Raw genomic sequence first — 25,138 nt, 5'->3', positions numbered from 1 at the left:
TAAAAATTAATTGGCTAAAAACATGACTTTTGTTTTCATTAATATACTCTGTCATTGTCTATATAGAGACTCATGCAGGCCTCAGTCACTGTTTCTGGAATGAGCCTAGTCCCTTCTATGTCTGTCTTAGCTAAGGCCCACTAATAAGACCAAGGCCCTAAACCTTAGACTGAGGTCCCAAACTCAGTACTTTGTTCTCTGGATGCCAGAAGCCATCATCTTCACATTTATTAAGAAACAGATCCCAGGAGATGATTTTCCCTGGAGAATTCCACAGAATATTGGTACATCCAGCCTTCTTGTTTGGTTAAAAAAAAAAAAAAAAAAAAACCAGCAATTTTACTTTAGCTCAAAATAAAATTGCTTTCTGCAGTTTTCATGTGAGAGGAAACTATTTAATATTTATCTCAGCCTTGCAGACAGTTTCTGATCCTGGCGTTGCAGGAATCTTCCCATCACACAATATTGGCCCTTACACTTCTCTCTACCTTTGTTCCATTTATAGTTCCTGAAGTATTTTTTTCTCCACTGAAATTAAAACTTGAGGAAGCATGTCTGCTAGCAGCACAAGCGGACAGAATTTTACCACAATTAAAGAAGAGGCAGAATTGGATTTGAGCAAGGAAATATTAAAATATTACCATTTTGGGCTGCCTATGTCATGTGACAGACATAGTGAGATTTGCATCATATACTCTGTCAACCATTTTTAAAATTTTTATTTTATTGAAGTATAGGTAATTTACAATGTTGTGTTAGTTTCAAGTATACAGCAAAATGATTCAGTTTTATATATATATAGGGTTGGCTAAAAAGTTCATTTGGGTTTTTCATAACATCTTAGGGAAAAACCTGAATGAAGTTTTTGGCCAACCCAATATATATATATAAATATATGTATATGTGTATGTATGTGTATACATATACACATGCACACACATATACAAAAATATATGTATATATTCTTTATCAGATTCTTTTCTATTATAGATTATTACAAGATACTGAGTAAAGTTTCCTGTGCTATACAGTATCTGTCATCCATTAGTTTCAGGTGAGATATCTGAGGGTGAGAAGTTCAGTGAATTGCTGAGGATCAGGGATTGATAGAACCAAGACTCAATTGAGTGCGTGTGCTTTGAATACTCATTCATGCTTCCTCTTCATGCTTCCTCTCGACAAAGGGTAGTTTGTGAGTTGTGTAGGCATACCAAAAGGGAAGGAGCAGTGAAGAGGGCAGTTAACGTTTCAAATGGTTGGCAGGCTGAACTCATGAGAAGAAATGCACTAGAAATAAATGAGCTCATTGGCAAGAGTAATCCCTGAGAAGGAGGGAAGTGAGAGACAGGGTAGCCTCGAGTAGAGGAGAGATGGGTCATAATTAAGCCTAATGTGTAACACTAGGAACCAGCATTGTGGATGGCTTATATTCATGCTGATATTCATCAGCAGTCAGATGGATTGAGGCTGTCTCCCAAAGGTGTCAGGAAGAAAAAAAATACGAGAAGACTGAAGAAAGACTTGAGAGGGAGAAGGAAGAGAAGGGTTAGATATGTCGGAGAGGGAAAAATTTCCCCCCTAACCCTCTTGAATTCTGGTGGCCAGACTAATGACAAAATTGATAACGAGAGAGATTAACAGGAGAAAAAGAAACAAATTTTAGTTCATGTGCTTGGTGGTCTAGGACCTAAGAAGTGGCCAGAGCAGGCAGCTTTTAAACTTTTTAGACAAAGAAACAATAAATTTGTGAGGAACTGAAAGGACAAAGAAACAAGTTTTGGATGTTCAATCAGTGAAGAATCTAAACAGAGTTTGGGCTCCGGGTAGTAAATTAAAGAAGTAACAAGGTTTGTTTATACAGGCTTCTTGGCCTGAATTCCCTGTCTCTGGAGATGAGGGTGTTCTTCTACCTCTGGATGCCAGCAAAGCACCTTTCATAAGGGAGATTTATTTCCTGCTTTCACGGAGACAGAAGGGAGGGTTAGAGTGTCCCACTTGCATTGGCCATTTCTTAAGTAGCTTTAATACAAAATAATCCGTATGCCACTGAGGCACATTTTGGGGTGGCCTTCCAGAACCCCAGCAGATAGAATCCCTGGAAGGCAGAGAAATAAACTGAGGTCAGGGAATATTTGAAAAAAATAATGACCAGGAATATAAAGAATCCCCTGAAAACTGAAGACCTTATACGGAAAAGGTTAATAGACATCCAAGCAGTAGGAATCAGGAAAGTTTTCTGTAATGGGTTGAATAATATCTCTGCTAAAAGGAACCTCAGAACTTAACCTTATTGGAAAATAAGATCTTTGCAGATATAATTAGTTAAGATGAAGTTATACTGGATTGGAGGGGGTCCTAAATCCAATGACTTGTGTCTTTGTAAGAAGAGGACACACAGAGAAGACAACAATGACAACTTTAGTTTCTAGGAATATTATAGGGTAGATAATTGGAGAATTGTCCACTAAAAAAAATTTTGAAATGCTATATAAAATATACAAATATTCACTCAAAGGCATAGTTGAGCTTTGGAAAAAAGGTGCGGGGTGGGAGGCAAAAACCAAAGAGGGAGCTAAAATTCATAAGGGGAAGTAGTCCAGAGCCCATTGCTGCCTGGTGTAAGGGGATGTCTGTGGACCTTTGAAAATAAGATAAATGAAAAATATCACTGGAGTGAGCAGCAGCCAAAAAACAAAACCAGCATATCAATAACTATTTGAAATTATAACACTATATTATTTTAAAAGATCAGAAATTGGACAAGGGGAAGGTGGAGGATGAGATCTGAGAGATCCAAGGTGGTAAGTATATGCTAAGGACAGAGATATGGATCTACTTTTAGATATTGACAGGGAAATTGAGCGTTAGTATGGATTGTAATAAGATAATAACCACTACTGAAACAGAATAGAATGTTTTATTTTTGTGCAGTAGGAAAAAACTTGATCTACCTGGAAGGTAGGAAGGAGAAAAAAGTGGAACAAAGAGATGAAATAGTATGGAGGTTAAACTAATCAAGACAGATTGTCCAATGGATAGAAAGCTAAATGCTTTAATGTTTATAAAAAATATTTAAAAGGACACAGATTGAAGATAAGGGGATGGAAAAATTTACTGTTGTAAAATACAAAATGAAAAAGGAACAATAGATCAAGGGAATAAAATAAGCAGGGACTTACGCACGTGGCATAATATAGTAAGCAGTAATTTCTGGCATTTGACGTTGATTAAGCAATTGCAGTTAGAACTCTAACGCAGTGTTTTCAGAAACTGATGAAACAATTAAGACAAAAAGTAAGCAGAGGAAGATTTGGATAACAAACAGTGAATTTGCTCTACCACGCATGTGGAACTGCTTAGTCAACAAATGCAGCATATATTTTATTTTGTAGGGCATGTGGATTAGGCACATGCTTCAACTTTTAATGCACCAGGAAGGAAGCCTCAAATTCTAAAAAATCAACACTGTCGAGGTTCTATTCTCTAACTATAGTGCTTTAAAATCACTCATTATTAATAGAAAGATAGCAAATGCATGCCATACGTTGGAAATGAAAAGACATACTATGAAATAACCCTCGGGTTAAATAGGAAATGATAGCAAGAATAGCACAATTTTAAAGCTGAGTGATAATAAAAGCACAATAGTTCACAATTTGAGAGAGCTAGCTAATGAAGTACTTTGATGGCAATATATAGCTTTTGTTACAGAAGAGAGAACTAGAAAGTCTGCAACTCCAGAAGCTCAATGTTTGACTCAAGTAATTAGAAAAACTGCAACATGGTAAATCTTAAGAAATAAGGAAGGAAAAAAAAAAGGGGGGACACAAATATAAACACAGAAAATAAGGAACAAAATAGAGGAAATTAATAAAAACAAAGAACCAAAAAATGGTCCTTTGAAAAATTTCATAGGCTAGATATAATAATCTGTTAAAAATATATAAATTTTTACCAATACAGATGAACACAACCGAAAAGGATATATAGCTAAAAAATTAATGCAAGAAAACACTTAACAACCATTAAATAAATTGTAATGATAATCAAAACTACACATCCCTGAAATATAAAAAGAGGCCCAGACAGTTTGACAAGCAAGTTCTGTTTAATTCTCAAGGAACAGAAAATCCTGTTCGTAAAAATTCTTATAGAACAAAGAAAGAAGCCAAGCCATTAAGTTTAATTTTGAAAACAAAAAAACAGGTAAAAAATATTGGCCAACTTGACTCATGACATTGAAAAACACAAAGAATTCAAATTTAGCAAGCTGTTAAAAAATAGTACATTGTGACTAAGTTGAATTAATCATAAAAGTGAAAGAAAGTTTCACTGTTTAAAAAAATCTTTCACTGTAATTTACCACATTAATGGCAAAGAATGAGAGTTTGGGTGATCAATGATAAAGAAAAAGCATTTAATAAAGTTAAGTTTTTTTTTTTCCAGATGAAATCAACTCTTTTGAGCAAACTTGAAATAGGGAATTTTTTAGCTTTTTAAAGGCTTTCTCCTAAAAACCTATTGCAGATGTCATTTTTAATGGAGAAAACAAAACTTGAAACTCATTCCTGTTAAGATTGGGAGCAAGACAAGAATGCCTGTGTTGCTTCTACTTACCAACGTATTACCAGATACCTGACCAATGCAGTAAGACAAATACAAGTAGAATAAGTGAAATGAAATATATAATTATTATTTCTAAGTAAAATCATTTATATAGAAAACCAAAGAGAATCAGCTGAAACTATTAACAGCAAAAAAGAGTTCAGCTAGGTTGCCAGCTTATAAGAACAACATAAAAAAATCAATAGCTTTTGTCTGTATTGGGAGTAACCAGTTATAAACTATGATGATGATAGGATACCATTTACAATACTGACATAAACTAAAAGCTATCTAGGAATAAATCTAAGAAAGAATTCATAAAACACATAAGGGAAGTTTAAAACCCTATTACAAGAGTTATTTTAGTATTATAGAGCATAAATGTAGCATTTATAAATGGATTGGTTGAATATTGTGAAAATGTCATATTTAGCCCATTAAAATTTAAATTCAGTGCAATTCTAATCAATGCCTGAGCAAGAGTCGTTTTGAAGGGGTGTAGTTGAATCTAAAATTTATTTGAGAGAATAAATAAAGAAGCACCTTCTCTTTACAAAGCTTGAACATTATACAGCAGGAGATGGCAAACTACAGTCCACAAACCAAATCCAGGCTGCTGCCTCTTCTTACAAATAAAGTTTTATTGGGACACAGCCACATCCATTCCTTTATTTATTGTCTATGGTTGCTTTCATACTTCCATGATAGGGTTGAGTAGTTACAACAGACTGAATCTGACCCTTTAGAGAAAAAAAATTGTCTCCCCTTGTTCTCCAGCATCTAGCACAGAAACAGAATATAATAAAGTCCAGACTCACCCCTGTGTACATATGGGAAACTCAGTGTTATCATTCACCCCTGTGTACATATGGGAACTCAGTGTTATCATTCCCAGCAATTGGTGCTAGGAAATTTGGCTCACAAAAGGAGAAAAATGAAACCATTTCTGTTCTTCATACCATAAACAAAGCTCCAAGTAGATTAAATACCTGTTAAGAATGAAAATATTTATAAAGCTGATAGATGAAAATTTCCGAACCGGGGCACAAACCCGCGCCCCCTGCATTGGCAGGTGGACTCTCAACCACTGCACCACCAGGGAAGCCCAAGAATACATTTTTGTAACCTTATGGTAGAGAAGTGTTTGTTTCACAATATTCACAGAGAACAAACCATTAAAAAAATTGAATACATCAAGGTGAATGCTTTTTGTCCAATGGAGTGTACGATAGAAAAACTAACAAATGGTGAAAATACAACTGTCATGTTTAATAGACCAAGATCAATATTTAAATATATAAGGGACTCCAGAAAAATCCAAAAATAGGAGGGAAGAAACCAATACAAAAGAGGGCAAAGTACGAATTGGCGATTCATAGGAAAACGTGCACATACACATATCACATTGGAGACAAGCTAATTAAAAATAAAAGATGCCTTTTGCCTATCAATAAACCTTGGAAATCAGATACTGCCAAGTGTTGGCAAAGATGTGGGAAAATAGAAATCTGCATATATTGCTTCAAAGATTGCAAAATGGTGCATATTTTTAAAAATCTAAGTATGTATCAATACCTAAGCTAAAACCCAATAATAGGACTGTAGCTTAGACACCCAGGGAAATACATGTAAGTATGGTCATTAGTGTTATTTGTGGTGAAAGACTGGAGAAAGCTAGTTCTTCAGTACTAAAAGAATGGACAAGAAAAATGACAGTGGAATGCAGTGAGAGAATGAGCAGTGAGAAAGAGTAAATTACATCTGTTTATAACAACATGAATGAGTCTGTAAAACAGTGTTGAGAGAAAAAGGCAGAATGAGTTTTAAAGCACGATACAACTTCTGTACAAATTTAAAAAGTACGTACAAGAGCCCTATATATGTTTGATGTATAAAATATTTATAAAACTGCCGTGAAGCTTATAAATACATTAATTATATTTTTAAAAAATGAAGCCCTGTCATGGGAGAGGAAGGAACGAGCGCATAGAGGAAGAAATGAAAATGATAAGAAAAATGAAATCTAGAAGAGAGTCTTTCATGGATTCATAATAGTAGCTCATCAGCTAGAGCCTATGCTTAAGTCAACTCTGTACAATTATCCGTTAAAGGAAACAAACTTCAGGGACGTATAATCCTTCCAGCACTGTTAGATCCAGGTGCTCAAACAGTGTTGTCAGGTATGGGTCTCTGTGTATCTTGGCTTTCCTAGCCTCCATGTTGGCTCTAATATCAGACAGCCTCTTGTTGGTGTACCCTCTAGCTCTTCCAGGTTCATGTCCTACCAGTTTGGCATCTTAGAAGAAAGAAAGCCCTTTCCCCATAGTATCAGCAGTAATCCTTTCATGGATATCCTTCCTTTGATTGGCTGGTTTTTTTGTCCTGTGTCCACTCCTGAATCACTCATGTGACAAAAGACTACTGATGCCTGGGTCACTTTCCCATCCCTAGAACCAGGCAGTAGGAGTGGCCCAACATATGGAATATGGTGAGGTATTACCCACAGAAAAATTAGGATGGTATGGCCAAAACTACAGAAAATGGATGCTGGGCAGGCAAAAAACAAAAAAACAAAAAACAAAACACAGATAGCTTTAGGGCACTTGAATCAATGCTGTTTGTAGGATGATTGAAATGAATTGCATGTTTATTCTAGAAAAACTGGAGGGAATAAATAAAGGTTAACTTCAGATATCTAAAGCACTTTCACTTGCATGATACTTGTTTCATATAACCCTCAAGGCATAAATCCATCACAAAAAGATGGACTTAGTATGGAGGGCAACCATATAACTGCTGGAGCTGATAATCTTGGAAGGAATGGATAGTGAATGTCCTGTCACTGAGTATGTTCAAGCATGGGCTAACAAGCTACCAGGCAAAGATTCTGCAGGAAAGGATTGGGAGAATAGTTGGGTTTGATCAGTGGTTCTGAATCATCCAGGCAGATTAAAGCATAGATTTCTGGGCCCTTCTCCCAGAGTTTCTGGTTTGATAGGTTTGGAGTAGGACTCAAGAATTTGCCTTTCTGATTTCCCCAGGTGATGTTGATGCTACTGCTCCAGGGAACACACCTTGAAAACCACTGGGTTAGATGATTTTCAACGTCCTTACTGACCTTTCTTTTTGTGAGATGGTTGTAATTGTTCTAGAAACCAGTATTTGTGTCACTGAGGCAAAACTTCCATATTATTCCTTTGTACCTGAAATGTGTTAAGTTCCGGCTATTTGAGTGCTTCTAAAGTAGATGAATTTTGCATAACCCTCTATCTTTTGGGTCATTGAGAATATTAGCATCATTAAACAATTGCACATTTATTGGTATGCTTTATAAAATGGTTCTCCATTTTCTGATGTCATTCTTTTTGTAGTCTTATTCCTATTTTCCCATGAGGGGTTCAATTTTCATCAGTTTTGTAGTAGGATGGTTCCTGAATTAGAAAAATGAAGTGATTTCCCAAGGAAGGTGCGTTTTAGTCATTCAGAAAGTAACTGTGTCATGTATAGGCACTGACTGATGGAAAATCATTCCTTGGTACCCTAGACGCCAAGTGTCAAATCTTGCTTTCCCCTGTCCTCTCCCCACTACCCCAACCCATGGCTTTCTCCAGAAAAGAGGATATGCAACATTTCACATACCTTGCTGCGTAATACGTCTGCATCAACCAGGAATTGTTTTCATCTTGAACTCTATTTTGTCCCTTCTTTTTCCTCAATTTTTTTCGCTTTAAGTTTTGAAATTTTACTGTAGTTCTCTGGGAGTACCGCACATGCTTTTGTAATTATACACAAGGTCAAACAGTGTTTATACTTTTTCTAAATTGCTTTTGTATAAACAAAGATAAAACCATTTGAGAAAAGGGAGTCCCCACAGGTACCTATTTAAGAATGAGAAGGTTTATAGTCAATGCTTAACCATAAAAATGTTCAGCTTAGCGAAGATGATGGAACAGATGGTTAAAAACAGTACCTGACAGATTGGACCTAGTGGATTTGGGTTAAGGTGGCTCCCCGAAGTGCAGAGGGGTTTAAGAAGACACATACAAGTTTTTGCTTGAAAACTGTAAATCCAACCAGCATAGAGAGAGTGGAATATTTTAGGAGGACTTACCCAGAATACATCTTAGTGGACATTAAATGGGGAACAGCTTTAATGATGTCTTCTTTACAACTAAGAATCTGTAGTAATGGACTTTGTTTTCTTTAAAGTGGTATATGATCTGAGTTTCTCAACTGAATTTTATAAATGTCCATTTTCTGCATCATCTTCTCTTCCAGAATTCAAACCGTGAGGAAATGTCATTCAGATTCGGCCAACATCTCATCAAGCCCTCTGTGGTGTTTCTCAAAACAGAACTGTCCTTCGCCCTGGTGAACAGGAAACCTGTGGTACCTGGACGTATCCTTTTTTTTAAAGAGAGAAAAATTAGAAAGCCTCTGATTCTAACAGACCACATAAATACAGGATTGACCTCGAGGATCTGTCCGAAAAGCTAAGCAAGGATCCTCCCCGCTCCCGCTTTGGAGAAACCAGGTAAGATGTTATTCACATTTATTCTGAATCCAGTTGGTGGCACCAGTAATATGCTTGATCACTGTTGCAGAACTTCTGAAAAGAGTTACTTAGCAACCGTGGCTTTGGAGGTGATTTTTTGCTTGACCTTTTCACTATCGTAGCTGTGTAAATAAATAGGTGCTTCTAAAACGGATCCAATGACTATCCTGAGCACTTTGTTTTCAGTTATCAGTTGGGAATTTTAATAGTAAGATAGAGATTGGGTGGCCCTCTTGTGATGTGGAAGTAAGGTTATGTGAAGATTATATGAAGATTTGAGACTGACTTGGTTTGTTTACCTCTTGGAGATCATTCAAGCTATGAATTTTAATTAAATTCAAACACATAAGTATACCTACAAAATATTTTTTTCATGTTAGGGTCTGAGATGGCATTTTCTCTTGGAAAACATCCCAGCTTCTAGATCATTGCCCAGTGTCATTGGTGGTAGTGTAGTTTATTTCCATCTGACCATCAGTTTCAGTAGAAGCTTCATTCTTTGCAGTGGGAGAAGCAGGATTTGGTGAAATGCTCTGGAGAGTTATTTTTATGTTACTGAAATTATCCCTCATGACTGTATGCATATGACATTTGTATTGGCTCCTCAGAATTTTTTTTTTCTCTTTCCCCCCTAATTTAATTTACTATGCAGAGGGCAACAAAGTATAAAATTTCATATTCGAAGATAATGATCATGTCCACATTGAGGCATGATTCTACTTTGAAACAGATTTCTCAGTTATTCTGAATCTACAAATGTGTCAAAATTTTTTCCAGTGTAAGTTATATTTTTTCCAATGGGATTTTTCAAAATGCTTGAAAACTTTATGAATAATCTTCTTTCTTGGCCATGTAACTATTGTACACTGAAAAAAATACAGCTAACAAAACATGCACCAAAAGGTAACTGTGATTTCTGTGGTAGACTCCCAAATTCCTTGAATGGAAATTTTAACCTAAATTTTGTAAATCTACAAAACTAATGATGATAGCAATAAACTAGTAAATAATATATACATTTTTCTTGATAATACTTAAGTTTATAAAAATATTTAAAATTATAAGTATACAAGATTAGAAAATTACATTCTTCTGTTTATTGAAGTAAAAAAACTAGAATGATTTAGAAGGATAAAAAAACAACAATTTTTAAGTTGTATACCAATTTTATATTGAGTTTTTCTAAAAGACTTTGAAGTTCTTGAAATAACAGAATAATTTTATTTTCTCATTTGATATTGTTGCAAGTTTGTGGTTGCCTTTTTCCTTTGAGGAATATTTTTTTAAGCAAAATGTCTGAGAATTCCAGTGTTGAAAGAATATTGTTTAAATGCCATCTCTCGTTGGGTGCCATTTTTAATTGACTTTTGTCAGAGAACTGAGGGAACTTGGGATGAAAATGTGAATTGAGATGAACAAATCTTAATGCCTTGGACTGAAAGAATATGAAGTTGCAGAGTTGCACTTTTACAAAAATGGTTAATAATGGAATGAACGTTGCTTTGTGATTTTTTAACTTGTTTCTTGATAGTAAGAACTTGATTTTTCACGGTCTTTTTAACCAACTCTGAAAGTGTGATGCATAGACGTGTCATGTATGTGTTTGAACTCAAGTAAAGTTGAGGTGTCTACTTCAAGGAAAATGTTCATAGTGAACAGTTAGTGAATAATGACTAGTTTTGTTTCAGACAGCACTGGGATTGTCATTTTGGGAATGAGTCCTGGTCAGTCACCATCTCTTGAGTAAATGTCAAAGACAAGGGGGACATTGTATTAAAATTAACAAACCTCAGTGTGTTTGGAAGGTAGCAAGAAGGACCCGGCCCTTTCTGGGGATGAGAGCAGTGAGAACTGGAACTTTTTTGTAACCAGTATACTCTGTAAAGCTGTTTTACATCTACAGTGTTTAAAGTGGTTTCAGGGCATGACCCAGCAATCCCACTCCTGGGCATATACCCAGACAAACTGTAATTCAAATAGACACATGCACCCGAATATTCATTGCAGCACTATTTACAATAGCCAAGTCATGGAAGCAACCTAAATGCCCATCGACAGATGAGTGGATAAAGATGTGGTACCTATATACAATGGAATATTAGCCATAAGAAGGAATGAAACTGGGTCATTTGTAGAGATGTGGATGGACCTAGAGACTGTCATACAGCGTGAAGTACATCAGAAAGAGAAAAACAAATACCATATATTAATGCGTATATGTGGAATCTAGAAAAACAGTACAGATGAACCGGTTTACAAGGCAGAAATAGAGACACAGATGTAGAGAACAAACGTATGGACACCAAGGTGGGAAAGCAGGGGGCGGGGTGGTGGGATGAACTGGGAGATTGGGATTGACATATATACACTAATATGTATAAAATAGATAACTAATAAGAACCTGCTGTATAAAAAATAAAATAAATTTTTAAAAAGTGGTTTCAGGGCCAGTGGATAATGGATTCAGGCAATCCTTTTTATATGATGATTCTGAAGCTTTATATTTTACTTTACCTTGGTACTCTGTTAGGTGACACCTGTGAGAAGAATCTTAATAAGTTACTCATTCGCTTGCAGAAAGTGATATTCTTTTGTCCCGAGATTTGGGAATTAAAGCTGTGGATGGCTCTGCCCACTAATGCTTCATAAAATAAATGGGGAGATGGCTGCAGTGGGCGTTAATCCCCGAGTGCTCTACCCTACCTGCCCTAGGTAAGCCCCGTGCTGTGGGTCTTCTAGGTCATCTAGCTTCTTGTACCATCTCTACCCCTGGACTTCCCCAGCCCAGCCTACACCTCACTCTAAACCACAGCTCCGACGCTACCACTCTCCTGTTCCACTGATGGATATAATGGTTCCAATAATAAGTCCAATATAATAAGTTCCAAACCACTGATGAATATAATGAATCCCCTTTTATTTGAGGATAAAGTCCAAATTCCTTAGCATCCTTTTAAAAGATTTTCATTATCTTGACTCAGCCTCCCCACTTTCCAACTATTTCCTTAAACAAGCGTTGTATTTCCCTTTACTTGTTTTTTTCCCCATCCTTTACCCTGCCTCTCTCTTCACCTTGAGATCCTTCCCATCCTTTTCATTTCAGCTAAAGTGCATCGATACCTGTTCTGCCCTCTTAGGAAAAAAATATTCCATCCTTTGTGTGACACTTGGTTCCTTATTGTCATGTTGATTCATTCAACAGTTTATTACTGAGCTACTCTGTTCCAGGCATCATGCCAAACACTGATCCCAGTCTGCATCAGACCAGAAATGTGTTCATTCCTGTCTGTCTCTGCACTGAATCATTAGTTCCTGAGAAGGGGTGGGGGCAAAACCTACTCTTTGCACGTTCTCGTTTTCTTAGTACCCAAAAGTATTATGTTGACTGAATTTAAAGTGAATCTGTAAACACGAGGAGCATGTGGATAGTTTCAGTTAAGACTGAAATCCTGCTTTTTCAGTCTTCCCATGCACAAAGCCCTGTCTTGTCACCATTTGATTCCAGATTTTTTAGTATCTTATTCAAGCTGTATTTTCGCAACTTTCCCTACATGCTCTGTCAGTTACAATCCTGTTTACTTTTCTGTTATGAGTGTGCTGAGTTAAGTCTAAAGGCAGTGAATGGGAAAAGATTCTTTTCCATTTTTTTTCTTTTTTTGCGTGTTAATTGGCCAATGGACAAGCCTGTATTTTAAGGGCAGTATATTGCTATCTTATGTGAACCGGAAAATTGTATTTTGTATTTCTGATGATCTCTTTTTAACAAGAGTATTCAGGTGGCCTTTGGGGAGTGTGCCATTCAAGAGAGACTTGTAAATGTCATCTTTGAACTTGTGTTCTCTCTAACATTTTGCTCCCCCCTCTTCTACCCTTTTTTTCTTTTGACTTTGCTCACTGACTTTTTTATACCTTTCTGAGGAGGAAAAAAAACTGTAAGATCAGGGACTGCAGATATGTTTTTGAAGCAAGACTATTTGCTTCATTCTCAAAAGAGCCACAACCCCTCCTTATCCCCACCTAAAGCAAACACTCCTGCTCATTGCAAACAGTGTTTAAAGCCTATTGAATAGGCTTTGGCTTCTGTGGTATAACACCGTGGAAGCATATGTCAGAATGTCTTTAATCCATTAATTTCTTGTAACTGGAAAATGCTTTTCAGCGAGTCTTGGTGAGAGAACAGAAGCATTTTGGAGATTGCATCTTCAGAATTCGGCGGCGAACGTTTTATTCATGTACCTTGGTGCAGCCCAGCTATTGTTTGTGGCTTGAAAAAATTTGAGCCAATATAGTTAATACTTCACTCCCCTCCCCTTGCATCGGGCTGTGTCTACCTCTCTTCTTGAGTTCAGCATGAAAAATGAATTTGAACATTAGTGGAATCCATTTGGGGACTGGAGCTTTTATTATAAATAAAATTATTCATTTGTTATGTCCTGTTGTTTTCAGCAGACAGTGTATTGATCTTCAGATTGCTATTCAGAATGGCATATGGAGCTCTAATGTAAGGGGAACACGGCCACGTTTGCAGATGGGTCGAATGTGTTGTGTAATGACAGAGACAGACCTTGCTTGCTGGCCATACTATATTATACAAATCATTTGTCAACTGTTTATTGAATCAGTTGTTAAAAAGAGCAGATTTTTCCAAGCGGGAGCGTCGCACACAGAATGTTATCTGGGCCAAGCCACGTTAGGATAATGCATTGAGGACAGCCTTACAAAGTGCATTTGTGAAGAATTAGACGACATAACTTAAAGGACATTTCTGCTGACATATTAGAAACAAAAGTTTGGTACAAGGGAAATTGTGTTCTAAGGTCCAACTTCAATAGGTAAAAAAGAAAAATCTGGCAAATGCCTTTTAACACAAAATTTTACCTTGGTTTCCCAAGCAGTGTTAAATTTTCTCTGTTTTCAGACCATTGCCATATTGAATACTCTTGAAATAAAGGAACAGATGATAAAAATAGCTTCATTACATAACAGTGCTTCTTATGGAGTAGATGCTATAGATAAAAGTGCCCTTTTAGTCCTTCCATAAAAATCAGAAATATTTGTCATTTCCTGAGTAGATTGTAATCTTGTGAATTTCTTTAATTGTTCAGGAAACTGCAGTTATTAGCGATCTGATGATCTTTCATTTCTCAAAAGAGCTTTTTAAACCTCCCTGTACAAATAAAGTGACTGCAAGCACTATTTTAATCTTTATTACTAAAGATAGATTTTTTGCTCTTAAAATGTCCCTAAGCATGTGCCTTTGCATGTCTTTTTTTTTTTTTTTTTTTTTTTTTACCCTGTGTAAGCCTATTGTATATTAGCTAGCTTAAAATACGTTGGAGAGATAGTCAAAGCCGATCGTGCGTCCTTTGTCCTGTGCTCTAATGGGGAAAGTTGGTTTTCCTGTGGTCATATTTTTCTTGATTTTCTTTGGCAGATTTTTGTGTTCAAAATATCTGCATGTAGCAGTGATTATTCAGAGTGTCCTTATGCTGTTTCTACGGGAAAGGTTTCCATATAAATGTGCACCTACCTTTGGGTTATTAGAGTACGTTGCTTCCAGCTAGAACCAGTTTTTGATGGCATTGGTCAGGAGGAACACAGGAAGCTCTTGGATGCTTTCATCATTCACTAAATTGACTGACATCTTTTTTCAGTGTCCAGAACCTGCCACAGAGGATCCTGCCAACCCCCATTGCAAGGCAAACCTTGTGTGACTGTCATCTATCTCGACCTGTCATCTGAGGAATTACTGCAGAGAGCAATCTGTTTTATCTCAAATGCCATCTCTTCAGTTGGTAGTGAGCTCACAGTGTTGAGTAGGATTCTGAGGCTGCATGCAGGGTCAGTGGGCAGTAACTGTCATGGGTAGCAGAGGAGAAAGAGGGGCCCTCCTTGCCAAGGCTCTTCCTCTCCCAAGTTTCTTTTTCATTCTTGGAGCTGAGACTGGCATCTTTATTATAGACAGACTGATGGATTGTCGGCACCTGACACGAAGGGATTAATAGATGCTTTGTGTGTGTGTGAGGAACATTTGAAATTGGATGGAGAAAAATGTATGGATTTTATACATTTTGCCCTGGCCCCTTCAAATAAAGGTGACTCACCCATGAAACAGTGTGCCTGAGGCATGTACATATTGGTCTCTAGACCTCAGCCAGGCCCCTTCCTGTTGTCTACCATCTCTCCCTGGCTCCTTGTAGCCTGTCGGTTGGTGAGGATACTGGCTAGTGGTGGTCTTGTGGTTCACTTGGCCCCTGTGCTTAATTACTTAGTTGTGACTGTTTCCCTTTGACCTTGACTGCTTCTCCATTATAGGATTTACCTCCTAGCTTCAGGCCCAGCTGTGACTGGGGTGAGATGAGCTGGCCTGACCATGGTTATGCATTTGAGGAGGAAAGTCCAGCTGGCTTTTTAATGAGAGCTTTTAGGAGGTTTCCTGTATTCTCTTAGAATCACACAGAGCCTACAGAATCACTTTTACAACCAGAAAAAGATATCTTTACCATCTGCCAATCTCTTACAGAATATAATTCTGCTAGTGTGTGTGTGAGTTAGGCGGGGGTGAAGGACCACATTTGGGATGCTCTCTCTCCAGCTCTAGCAAATGGTAGGGTGATAATTATATGTATTAAAATAACACTTTGAATAGTTCTCATATTAATTGCAAAAATGAGTATCCTGTAACATGGAAAGCCATTCCCCATTTCTATTTATTTCTACGTGAAACTTTCCTCAGGTAATTTTAAACTGTCACGGTTAACAATATCTGAACTCTTTTCATTATATTCTGGGCATATTTTTGACCTGCTTTCCATGCAAGCCATCAGATTGTGAGGAATAGGCAAAGGCTGGTTGTGGTATTGCCAGCCTTGCACTTGTAACGGAACATAATTAGAAGTAATGAATGCAATAACACATCATTATTCATAAGAAATGTCATGTAATTAACTCAAATAATGCAAAGTATATCCTAATTTCCATTTGGAATGAATATAGATTTGTTAGAACATCAGTAGGCAGTTCATGTTTATCCTATATTTTCATGCACATATCAAAACTTAAAATCTATTGAATGAATATACATGGGTTTTCTACAACACAATAAGTCAAGATGCCTTTCTTTTGCTAATAGAGCCTTACGTGTATTCCTTATATATTATATATACATAATTTATGTTCAATTCTTAGAATTAGCATAATTTATATTTATTGCAAATTAATGATCTAATTTATGTACTTAGCTCCCATTTCCTTTCTCAAACTAACTGACTGAAAAAATAACTATAAATTTGCAAATAGCTCTTGGGCACAAATTGGCCTTATCCTAAGAACCCTCTACAATACTAGATATCTGAACTAGTTTCGCAATCTAAATTATTTCCCGGAGATTTCTGTTCTAGGCTTTAAATATGCCTCAAGAGTCTTGGTTTGGCTTAGATGGACGCACAGTTGGGAGTTAGGATTGGCTGGATATGTCTTAGGTAGAGGAGTTATTTTTATATGCAACAATTAGTATGGCACGTGGCGCTGACCAATGTGAGTGTAGTTCCTGGAAGTTCTCCGCTCCGCCAGAAATCATCCTCTTAATTTCTCCCTTGTGGGGAGATCTGGAGAGTCCCAGGGGAGGAGACAGAGAGGTGTGAGTGGCCCTCAGGAGGCAGTAAGGACAGAACTACTGCAATATTTTAAAAACGGGAATGGCCAGCCCTGGTTTTAGAGACGGACACTGATAGGAGGAAGCTGCCGCTATGTCCTAGGGCTCAAGCCTGGTATTTGTTCTTCCACACCATAGAGTCTGGCAGAATAGGAGAGTCACCAGGGAAGTAAAAACAGCAAAATTCTTTGTTTTAAACGGCCGGCTTCCTCGCAGTGAGATGGTAACTGCCTAACACCAGTTAAGGGGAAAGCTTTAACTGTAGCAAGAGGAGACTGTGGCAGTGTTTACTCGGTCTGTTTCCCGTGTGTGAGTGTATTGGGGTGAAGAGTATGTATATATACACATTCAACTTGCTTATATCTTTTACTGAAAATAATATCATAGAAATAAATTAAGTAAATTAAAATAATATTTTATGATGGGCAATCATTGTTGGGGTCACTATTTTGTCCTGTCCTCTCTGTGGGCACTTGGAATGGGAAAGCTGAGTGTCAGGCCAATGCTGGCCCTACTTCATGGGAGTCAAGACTTCACCCAAAACTCTTGATCCTCATTCTGTGGCTCTTTCTGCCACTTCTGGTTACTGTCCCATGTGCAGCAAACCTTTTTGTATCATTGGTTAGGAGTTATTTTCCCTGGAGTCTTAAACGTCCCCATTATTCCTACTTTCCAGTGCTATATTGCTGTCAACCTATACTCTGTCATTTATAATTTTCACTGATAATTTGGTGGTTTTGTTGTTTGGCTGTAATCATCATTTTCATTTAGGACTGGGACTAACTTTGATGACCTTTGAAAATCTATGAGGCTTAAGCCTGACTCCGCTGTGCTGTGAGTGTGGCGCCAGACACTCACGTTGGCGAGCAGCCTAATTTGCTCCCAGGTAAAATGAGTCCAGGAGGAGTGAAATTCATCTGGCTCTCTAATTTTTCTCTTTTCTAATAGGTTTTGAAATGACTGTAGTTATCAAGAAATCTTTTCATCTTCAAGATTTATTTCCAGTTCAAGATTTGTTGGAACTAAGAATTATCTGTTGACTGCTAATGCTTTAACAGTAAACCACGATCCGTTTCCATTCACCAAAGATGATTGCTTTAAAATTTGTTAAATAAGATGTGTCAAGATAAAATAAATCACCAGAAATCACATTAAAATCTTTAGTTTCTAATGTAGATATCTAGAGTACTAGTTAGTATTTTCTATTCTGTTTAGGGACCAAATGACTCCTAGAAGCTTTTTAATCATGGAGCTATATCTGCAATCATGTAATTGAGATTCCGGGTTGAAAGAGACATTGAGTGGGACTTTTCATATTGTCCTTGAATATGAGCAGCTAGGGCCTAAACAGAAAGGTTGACCTCCTTTCTGGTGAGATATGCGTATGTGAGAGAGCCACACTCCCATTACTAAGTGGCAGCACCAGAACCAGACCCACCATGTTGAATCACATCCCCATGTTCCCAAACTCTAAGGGGAGAACTGGTCAGGGGAAGTATAGTGGAGAGAGGAATGCCAAGAGTGTATTCTCTGCCCTCTTTCTGGCACCCCCTACTGGCCCCGAGCAGGATGAGTCCACGAGAAGGTGCTGGCATCCTGTTCCCCGGCTTGATGTTGGCTGAGCTGCAGAACCCGCAGGCCGTGTAGGCATTGCTCTCAGGTAGCGGTGCTGTGCAGCGCTTCCCATTTGCCCTACGGAGTGTGAGATTGCATAGGAATACAGAGCGGTGCTTGCCTCTCATCTACCTATTTCCGAGTAGTGGGTAAGTGGATAGGGAGAGGCTTTTTGCAGGGCAAGAAGAGACTGAGCAGTAATGTTCCTGAAAAGAAGACGGGAGCAACTTTTCTACCCCATCCCAGTTTTTCACAGCCCTTGGAGGAAACGCACAGGTACCTGCCCTGGTTCTTGTTTAAAAAAAACCAAAAAACGTGAATATCAGTGGGTAGGTGCCACGAGGCTGGTCAGGTAGATATTGTTCCAGCTGAGGCATGGCCTATCCAGAAAGGGGATTGGATCGTAAACCACTGGCAGAGTTACAAAGGGAGACATGACCATCCTTTTGTGAATGGGTTTTGAGAAGCAGATAGACTGAAGGTGAAACTTGAATACCTCCAAGTCTATCAATTCCGAACCATGCAGAGACCACCATATTTGCCGAAGTTCTCAGCAGATGGAACTGGAAATGGACCAGGGAAAACTGCCTTTCACCTGCTGACAGGCAAGTGTGCCTCTCATACCAGAGTAGCTCAGTCTTAGGAGCGAGGGAAGAAGTTGGTAGAGAGCTCTAAACACTCAAGGTTGCATCTCAAATCTGTGTTAGACAGGACTTGAAATTTTAATCTGAGGTTGGATTGTTAAACTAGAGATGCTTTTAATTATGAAAAGTGACTTGCAAAGTTATAGATTCTGCCCAAGATGTTGTTAAAGGGCCTGGGAAGGGACTTAACTTAGTATGACTGGAAGAGCAATAGCAAAGAACACAACTGGGGCATGTCTTTGCCCCCACTGAGCTGAGTTTCTTCAATTACTCTTTATACAAGCCGAGTGATGACATAAATCCTCAAGAAAAATGTGGTTTGTCACTCAGTGCCGTGTTAGATAGCAGTATGTGATTTGTTGATTGCTTTCACTCTTAGCAATGGAACCTTGAATATAGTAGATGGTTTATATGTTTTGGGGGGATTAGTGCTGTTTCAAAACAGGGTGGTTAGGTAAAGGAACATTCATTTTTTAATGGATATTTTCTGAAGGCCTATTATATGCCAGGTTCTTCTCATCTTTTCCAATTCTAATCTAAATTTGGCACAGTCCTGAGCTGAACAAGGACCAATTTAAGGGTTGAATGCTGTTGGACTTCTCTGCAGTACAGTGGCCAGAATGATCGATCCTATTAAGCATGTTGAATCCGTGTCACTTCTCTGCTTATATCCCTTAATGGCTTCGTAGTTTCTTCAAACTCAAGCCAAAGTTATCATAATTATCTATAAGGTTCCTACATGAACTGCATACGTCCCCGCCCCCCCACCACAAGTTGTCACTGATGATTGCATCTACTGGCATCACCGCAGTAGGAGGTTGAATGGTGATTTCCTAAAAGATATGTCCACGTCCTAATACCTGGGACCTGTGAATGTTACGTTACATGGAGAAGGGTCTTTGCAGATGTAATTAAGTTGAGGATTTTGAGATGAGAAGCTCACTCAGGATTAGCTGGGTGGACTCTAAATCCCATGGCGAGTGTCCGTGTAAGAGTGAGGAGGAGGGCTTCCTTGGTGGCGCAGTGGTTGAGAGTCCGCCTGCCGATGCAGGGGACGCGGGTTCGTGCTCCGGTCCGGGAGGATCCCACATGCCGTGGAGCAGCTAGGCCCGTGAGCCATGGCTGCTGAGCCTCCGCGTCCAGAGCCTGTGCTCCACAGCAGGAGAGGCCACAACAGTGAGAGGCCGGCGTACCAAAAAAAAAAAAAAGGAGGAGGAGGCAATGTGACCCGGGGGTCAGAGACAAGAGTGATGTGGCCACAAGTCAAGGGGTGCTGACAGCTACCAGAAGCTGGAAGAGGCAAAGACCAGATTCTTTCTCTCCAAGAGCCTCCAAAAGGAGTGTAGCCCTTCTGACACTTAGATTTCAGACTTCTGACTTCTAAAACTCAGAGAGAATCAATTTCTGTTGTTTTAAGCCCCCAGTTTGTGGTAATTTGTTATGGCAGCCACAGGACACTCCCTCCGTGCCTACCACAGCCATGTCCTTGTTGTTCTTTGAACGTTCTAAGCACACTCCTCCCTCATGGCCCTTGAACCAGCTCTTCTGTGACCTTGGAATGCTATTCCCCTGATGCATGTATGCCACGCCTTCTGATCTCCTTCAGACCTCTATTCTAATTGTATGCAAACATCATCTCAGGATGTTCTTCCCCTTTATTTAAGATTTCAGTACCCCATTCCATTTCTTTTCTTTGTGGCATTAATAGTCTCATTTAGTGTGTAACTCATTTTTTGTGTCTCAGACTGACTGGAATGTGAGTTCTATGAGGGCAGGAATTGCTGTCTGGTTTGCTCACGACTGCATTCCCACGTGCCTCGCACATGACAGGCAATCAGTAAATATTTGTTCAGTGAGTAACTGTGGTTGACTACCTGGACTTTTTAGCTTTAAAACTTAAAAAAAAGACAAGGGTTCTTAGCAAGCAGAGTGATTTCATAAATTCTTACACCTGGCAATCACTGCAGTTCTTAAGAGTGTCAGGCTGGGGCTTCCCTGGTGGCGCAGTGGTTGAGAGTCCGCCTGCCGGTGCAGGGGACGCGGGTTCCTGCCCCGGTCCGGGAGGATCCCACATGCTGCGGAGCGGCTGGGCCCGTGAGCCATGGCCGCTGAGCCTGCGCGTCCGGAGCCTGTGCTCCACAACGGGAGAGGCCACAGCAGTGAAAGGCCTGCGTACCGCAAAAAAAAAAAGAAAAAAAAAAGAGTGTCAGGCTGGATTTTTACACACATGCACACACTCACAATTGGATGCATAGTTAATATTTATTGTTCCAAAGTGGTCTGCTCTGAAAGAGAGAACTAACAGTTGGTTTCAGCATGAAAAATATACCTTCTCTCTGCCCACCCCAGCATAGTTTTTGTAGATTTCCATGTAGATTCCAGCCAGGGCAGTGAAATCAGCCTTTCTTGGCTCAGCCCTCTGCCTGAGGTGATATTTAATACATGCCTAAATGTTAGAAATTAACACAGGGTTTGGTATGTCATCAGCTGATGAACTTTGATTTCCCAAGATTTTATTTGCCAACATCTTGCCTTCCTCAGGGAGAATAGAGCAGATGTGTATGCAATTCCTTCGGTCCTTCAATCAATTTTTATGGCCCCATCTTCTTGGCTTCCTACGCATACAGGTTCTCTTACGTGTATACTCATTTATAAATCTCTCTTTCTGATGAATTCCTTTGATAAAACCTTCTTTAGGCTTATAGTTATTTATACAATAACCAAGGCATAACCAAGGTGGTTTGTTTACTCGTTTATTTCCTGGAATGTTTAGAAAATGACTTAAGTTGACTAATAAAGTATAGTAAGATTAAGTGCTTTAAAAATAAAAGCAAACAAAAGTAAGTAAGATGGAGCTAAAGTGAAGGTAGTGCATGAAATAGATACCAAATATCCATTTAGTTGTTAGAGATGGGTCACAGAATTGGCCCTGAACTTTCTAGCACCAACCTAAAGAAGGAAAGAGAGATGCTCTCCTTCAGGTAAAAATAGGCTGATTGTTCAGGAAACGCAGAAACGTGACCAACAGCAGGGATCAGTTAGAGTTTCTGTGGCTCTTTCCTCATGGAGATGATGCCAGAACTTGTAACCGAGAGCATCCTCAAAACATCCTTACACTACACACAGAGGCTCTCCCTCAGAAAGATGTCCTGAGTCTGCTGCTCGCCATCTGCACCACTCCTGCCAAATCGTGCCTGGACCAGGCACAATCATTTCTCTGCTTCCTTGTTTACACCACCTCCCAACCACTTCCCTCCCCCGCCCTTCAATGTAGAATAACGTAGCAGCTGGCGTGGTCTTCCTAATATAGACATTAGAGCAGTTATTCCCTTGCTTTAAGAATTGTTAGTGGTGGTTGCTTTCAATTAGAATAAAATCTTGTGTCTTCACTTTGGCCTCCTGGATTTCTGGCCCCCGCCTCAGCGAGCTACTCCGCCCACTGGGCCTTGGCACCAGGCTTGTCTCCACCATGAATGTGCTTCCCTCTGACTCTCACATGCCTCCCCAGTTCTCATTTTCTCCGTTCTAGTTCCTGCGTCGTCACCTCCTCACAGAGGCCTTCCCTGACCCAGTACAGAACTCAAACCACAGGGAAACGATGATTAGTGAGTCTCTGTCCCTGTCCTGTCGCCACCATTGTTGAACTTGCAGGAAGGAGAAAGACTGACTGCTAGTGGGTCTAGTGTTTTGTTTATCCTCTTTGGGTGCAGAACCATTTATACCTGTTGAAACTACCAGTGAGTTTGGGACAAGGAGTTGGAGAACTGGATATTAGTCCCATTTGGGAGACTCCAGTCAAGTGATTTCATCTTTGTTTTGTTTTGTTTCGTTTCCTCATCTGAAAATAAAGATACCTTAGCCTCCTGGACTATTTCGAGGACTAAATCAAGATGATGTGAAAGTCAGAAGAATGAATGGATTTGGCTGTGGAACCATGGCATAATAATAATTCATTTTTCTTTGTCCTTTATCCTGATACTTTGAGGCTGATCAAGGGCTTGGTATTGGATAAGGGGTGCCATTAATTGTGGCCCTAAGTTCATAAAACTGAAGCTTAAATCAAATTAAGGAAATTTCTGGGTTTCTTTGTGAATATCACATAGCAACTGGAATAACCCAGAACCACTTTTAAACTACTCAGATAAAGATGGCATTAAAATAATACCCAGGATTTAAAATAAACCTGAAAAATGATGGGAATTTGACATTCTGTGAGCTTTTTTTTTTTTTTTTTCCTGTGAGGTGTGGTTAAAAAAAAAAAAGTTATTCTTTTCTACTGTCTTTAGTGCCTGGAAAGAGTAGGTAAGTGAACAAGCGTGGGGTTCATTCATGGGTGAGAGTTGCTTTGCCAGGGTTGATTTTTAAATTAAATCCTCAGGGGGTTTAGATTAGTCTAGATGCTCCAGTCTGATTAATTGTAATGGGAGTTACTGTAGTCATCTCTCTCCTCCACACACAGCACTGAAAAATGACCCTCTCACACCACCTTTGTGTCCTTCTCTTTGAACTAATTTTAATGGAAATTTTTTTTTTTTTTTTGGTAAGTCAAGCATCTCTGTGCAATCCTCAAGGTCATGAGATTGCTAACAATTTGCTGATAAACAATAGGCCTTTGTTTTGCAGTGCTTGACCTGCACATGCTGGAAGGGGTTGGGCCAGAACTGACTCACTTTCTGGACTGTAGGCTTCTCTTTTTATTGTTTCAAATGAAGCTATTCATTTTTCTTTCTTTCTTTCTTTTTTTCTTCATCTCTGTTTTTGCACATCTCAGCCTCCTGATACAATAATCAGTACACAGTAGGTACTTAGCACTCACAGAGTCCTGAAACTACTGAAATGTAATGGAGAAAATGAGTTAACCTATAACTAAAAGATTGCATTAAGAATACCAAATGCTTTAACCAGCTAATGAATTGCTTGACTAAAGAAATGTTTTGTTTAAATTATATGTAAAAGCAATCTAGTTTATACTAGGTGTAACAGATTTTTAACTCTTGCATTTATTTTTTCTAATTATAAGAATATCTTCCCATTACACAAAGTAAAAACTATCCATAATCTCATTACCCAGAAATAACCCCAGCTAAAATTTCAGTTGATTTCTTTCTAATTTTTTTTTAATTTTTAAATGTCTCTTTAGGAAAGAGAAATATTTTATAACTTGATCTTTTTAACCTATTTTGACATTTTCTGATGTTTTAATAACACTAGGAGTTTTATTGATGGAGTTGTAGTGTACTGTATGGATCTACTATAATTTATTATTTACTGTTCAACCTACATGTAATGAATATTTTAGTGAAGGACCTTTGGTCACATTCCTGATTAATTTCTTAAACTAGAATCACTAAAAACGTTAAATGCTAAAATGTTACGCACTGTTTAAATTGACAAATATTCGAGCCTGAACCAAGATGGTGGACTAGAAGGACGTGCTCTCACTCCCTCTTGTGAGAACACCAGAATCACAACTAACTGCTGAACAGTCATCGACAGGAAGACACTGGGACTCACCAGAAAAGATACTTCACATCCAAAGACAAAGTAGAAGCCGCAATGAGATGGTAGGAGGGGCGCAATCACAATAAAATCAAATCCCATAACTGCTGGGTGGGTGACACAAACTGGAGAACACTTGTACCACAGAAGTCCACCCACTGGAGTGAAGGTTCTGAGCCCCACGTCAGGCTTCCGAACCTGGGGGTCCGACAACGGGAGGAGGAATTCCTAGAGAATCAGACTTTGAAGGCTAGCAGGATTTGATTGCAGGATAGTGACCTGGAAGACAGAATGGTGGAATTCATGGCTGTGGAACAGAATAAAGACAAAAGAACGAAAAAAAAAATGAAGACAGCCTAAGAGACCTCTGGGAAAACATTAAATGCACCAACATTCGCATTATAGGGGTCCCAGAGGAGAAGAGAAAGAGAAAGGACCCGAGAAAATATTTGGAGAGATTATAGTCGAAAACTTCCCTAGCATGTGAAAGGAAATAGCCACCCAAGTCCATAAAAATCAAATTGGCAAAAATTAAAGACGAAGAAAAATTATTGAAAGCAGCAAGGG

The 25,138-nt window shown here is 38.7% G+C and overlaps 1 protein-coding gene across 11 annotated transcripts in view; it reads left to right on the top strand.

Annotated features, from left to right (window-relative positions):
* The window catches only part of FHIT (fragile histidine triad diadenosine triphosphatase), a 1,420,480-nt gene that overhangs the window by 645,043 nt on the left and 750,299 nt on the right, over positions 1 to 25,138 (top strand). For all 11 annotated transcript variants that reach the window (XM_024746516.1, XM_024746512.1, XM_024746515.1 and 8 more), the window contains one exon: positions 8,884 to 9,004. In XM_024746516.1, the coding sequence (XP_024602284.1) occupies positions 8,902 to 9,004 (103 nt within the window). In that variant the 5' untranslated portion in view covers positions 8,884 to 8,901. The remainder of the gene's footprint in view (positions 1 to 8,883; positions 9,005 to 25,138) is intronic.

The sequence above is a fragment of the Neophocaena asiaeorientalis genome, unplaced genomic scaffold (genome assembly GCF_003031525.2).
Source record: "Neophocaena asiaeorientalis asiaeorientalis breed wild unplaced genomic scaffold, Neophocaena_asiaeorientalis_V1.1 scaffold251, whole genome shotgun sequence".
NCBI classification, from domain to species: domain Eukaryota; kingdom Metazoa; phylum Chordata; class Mammalia; order Artiodactyla; family Phocoenidae; genus Neophocaena; species Neophocaena asiaeorientalis.
The sequence above is the reverse complement of the archived record's forward strand: the minus strand, read 5'-3'. Positions and strand labels throughout refer to the sequence as shown.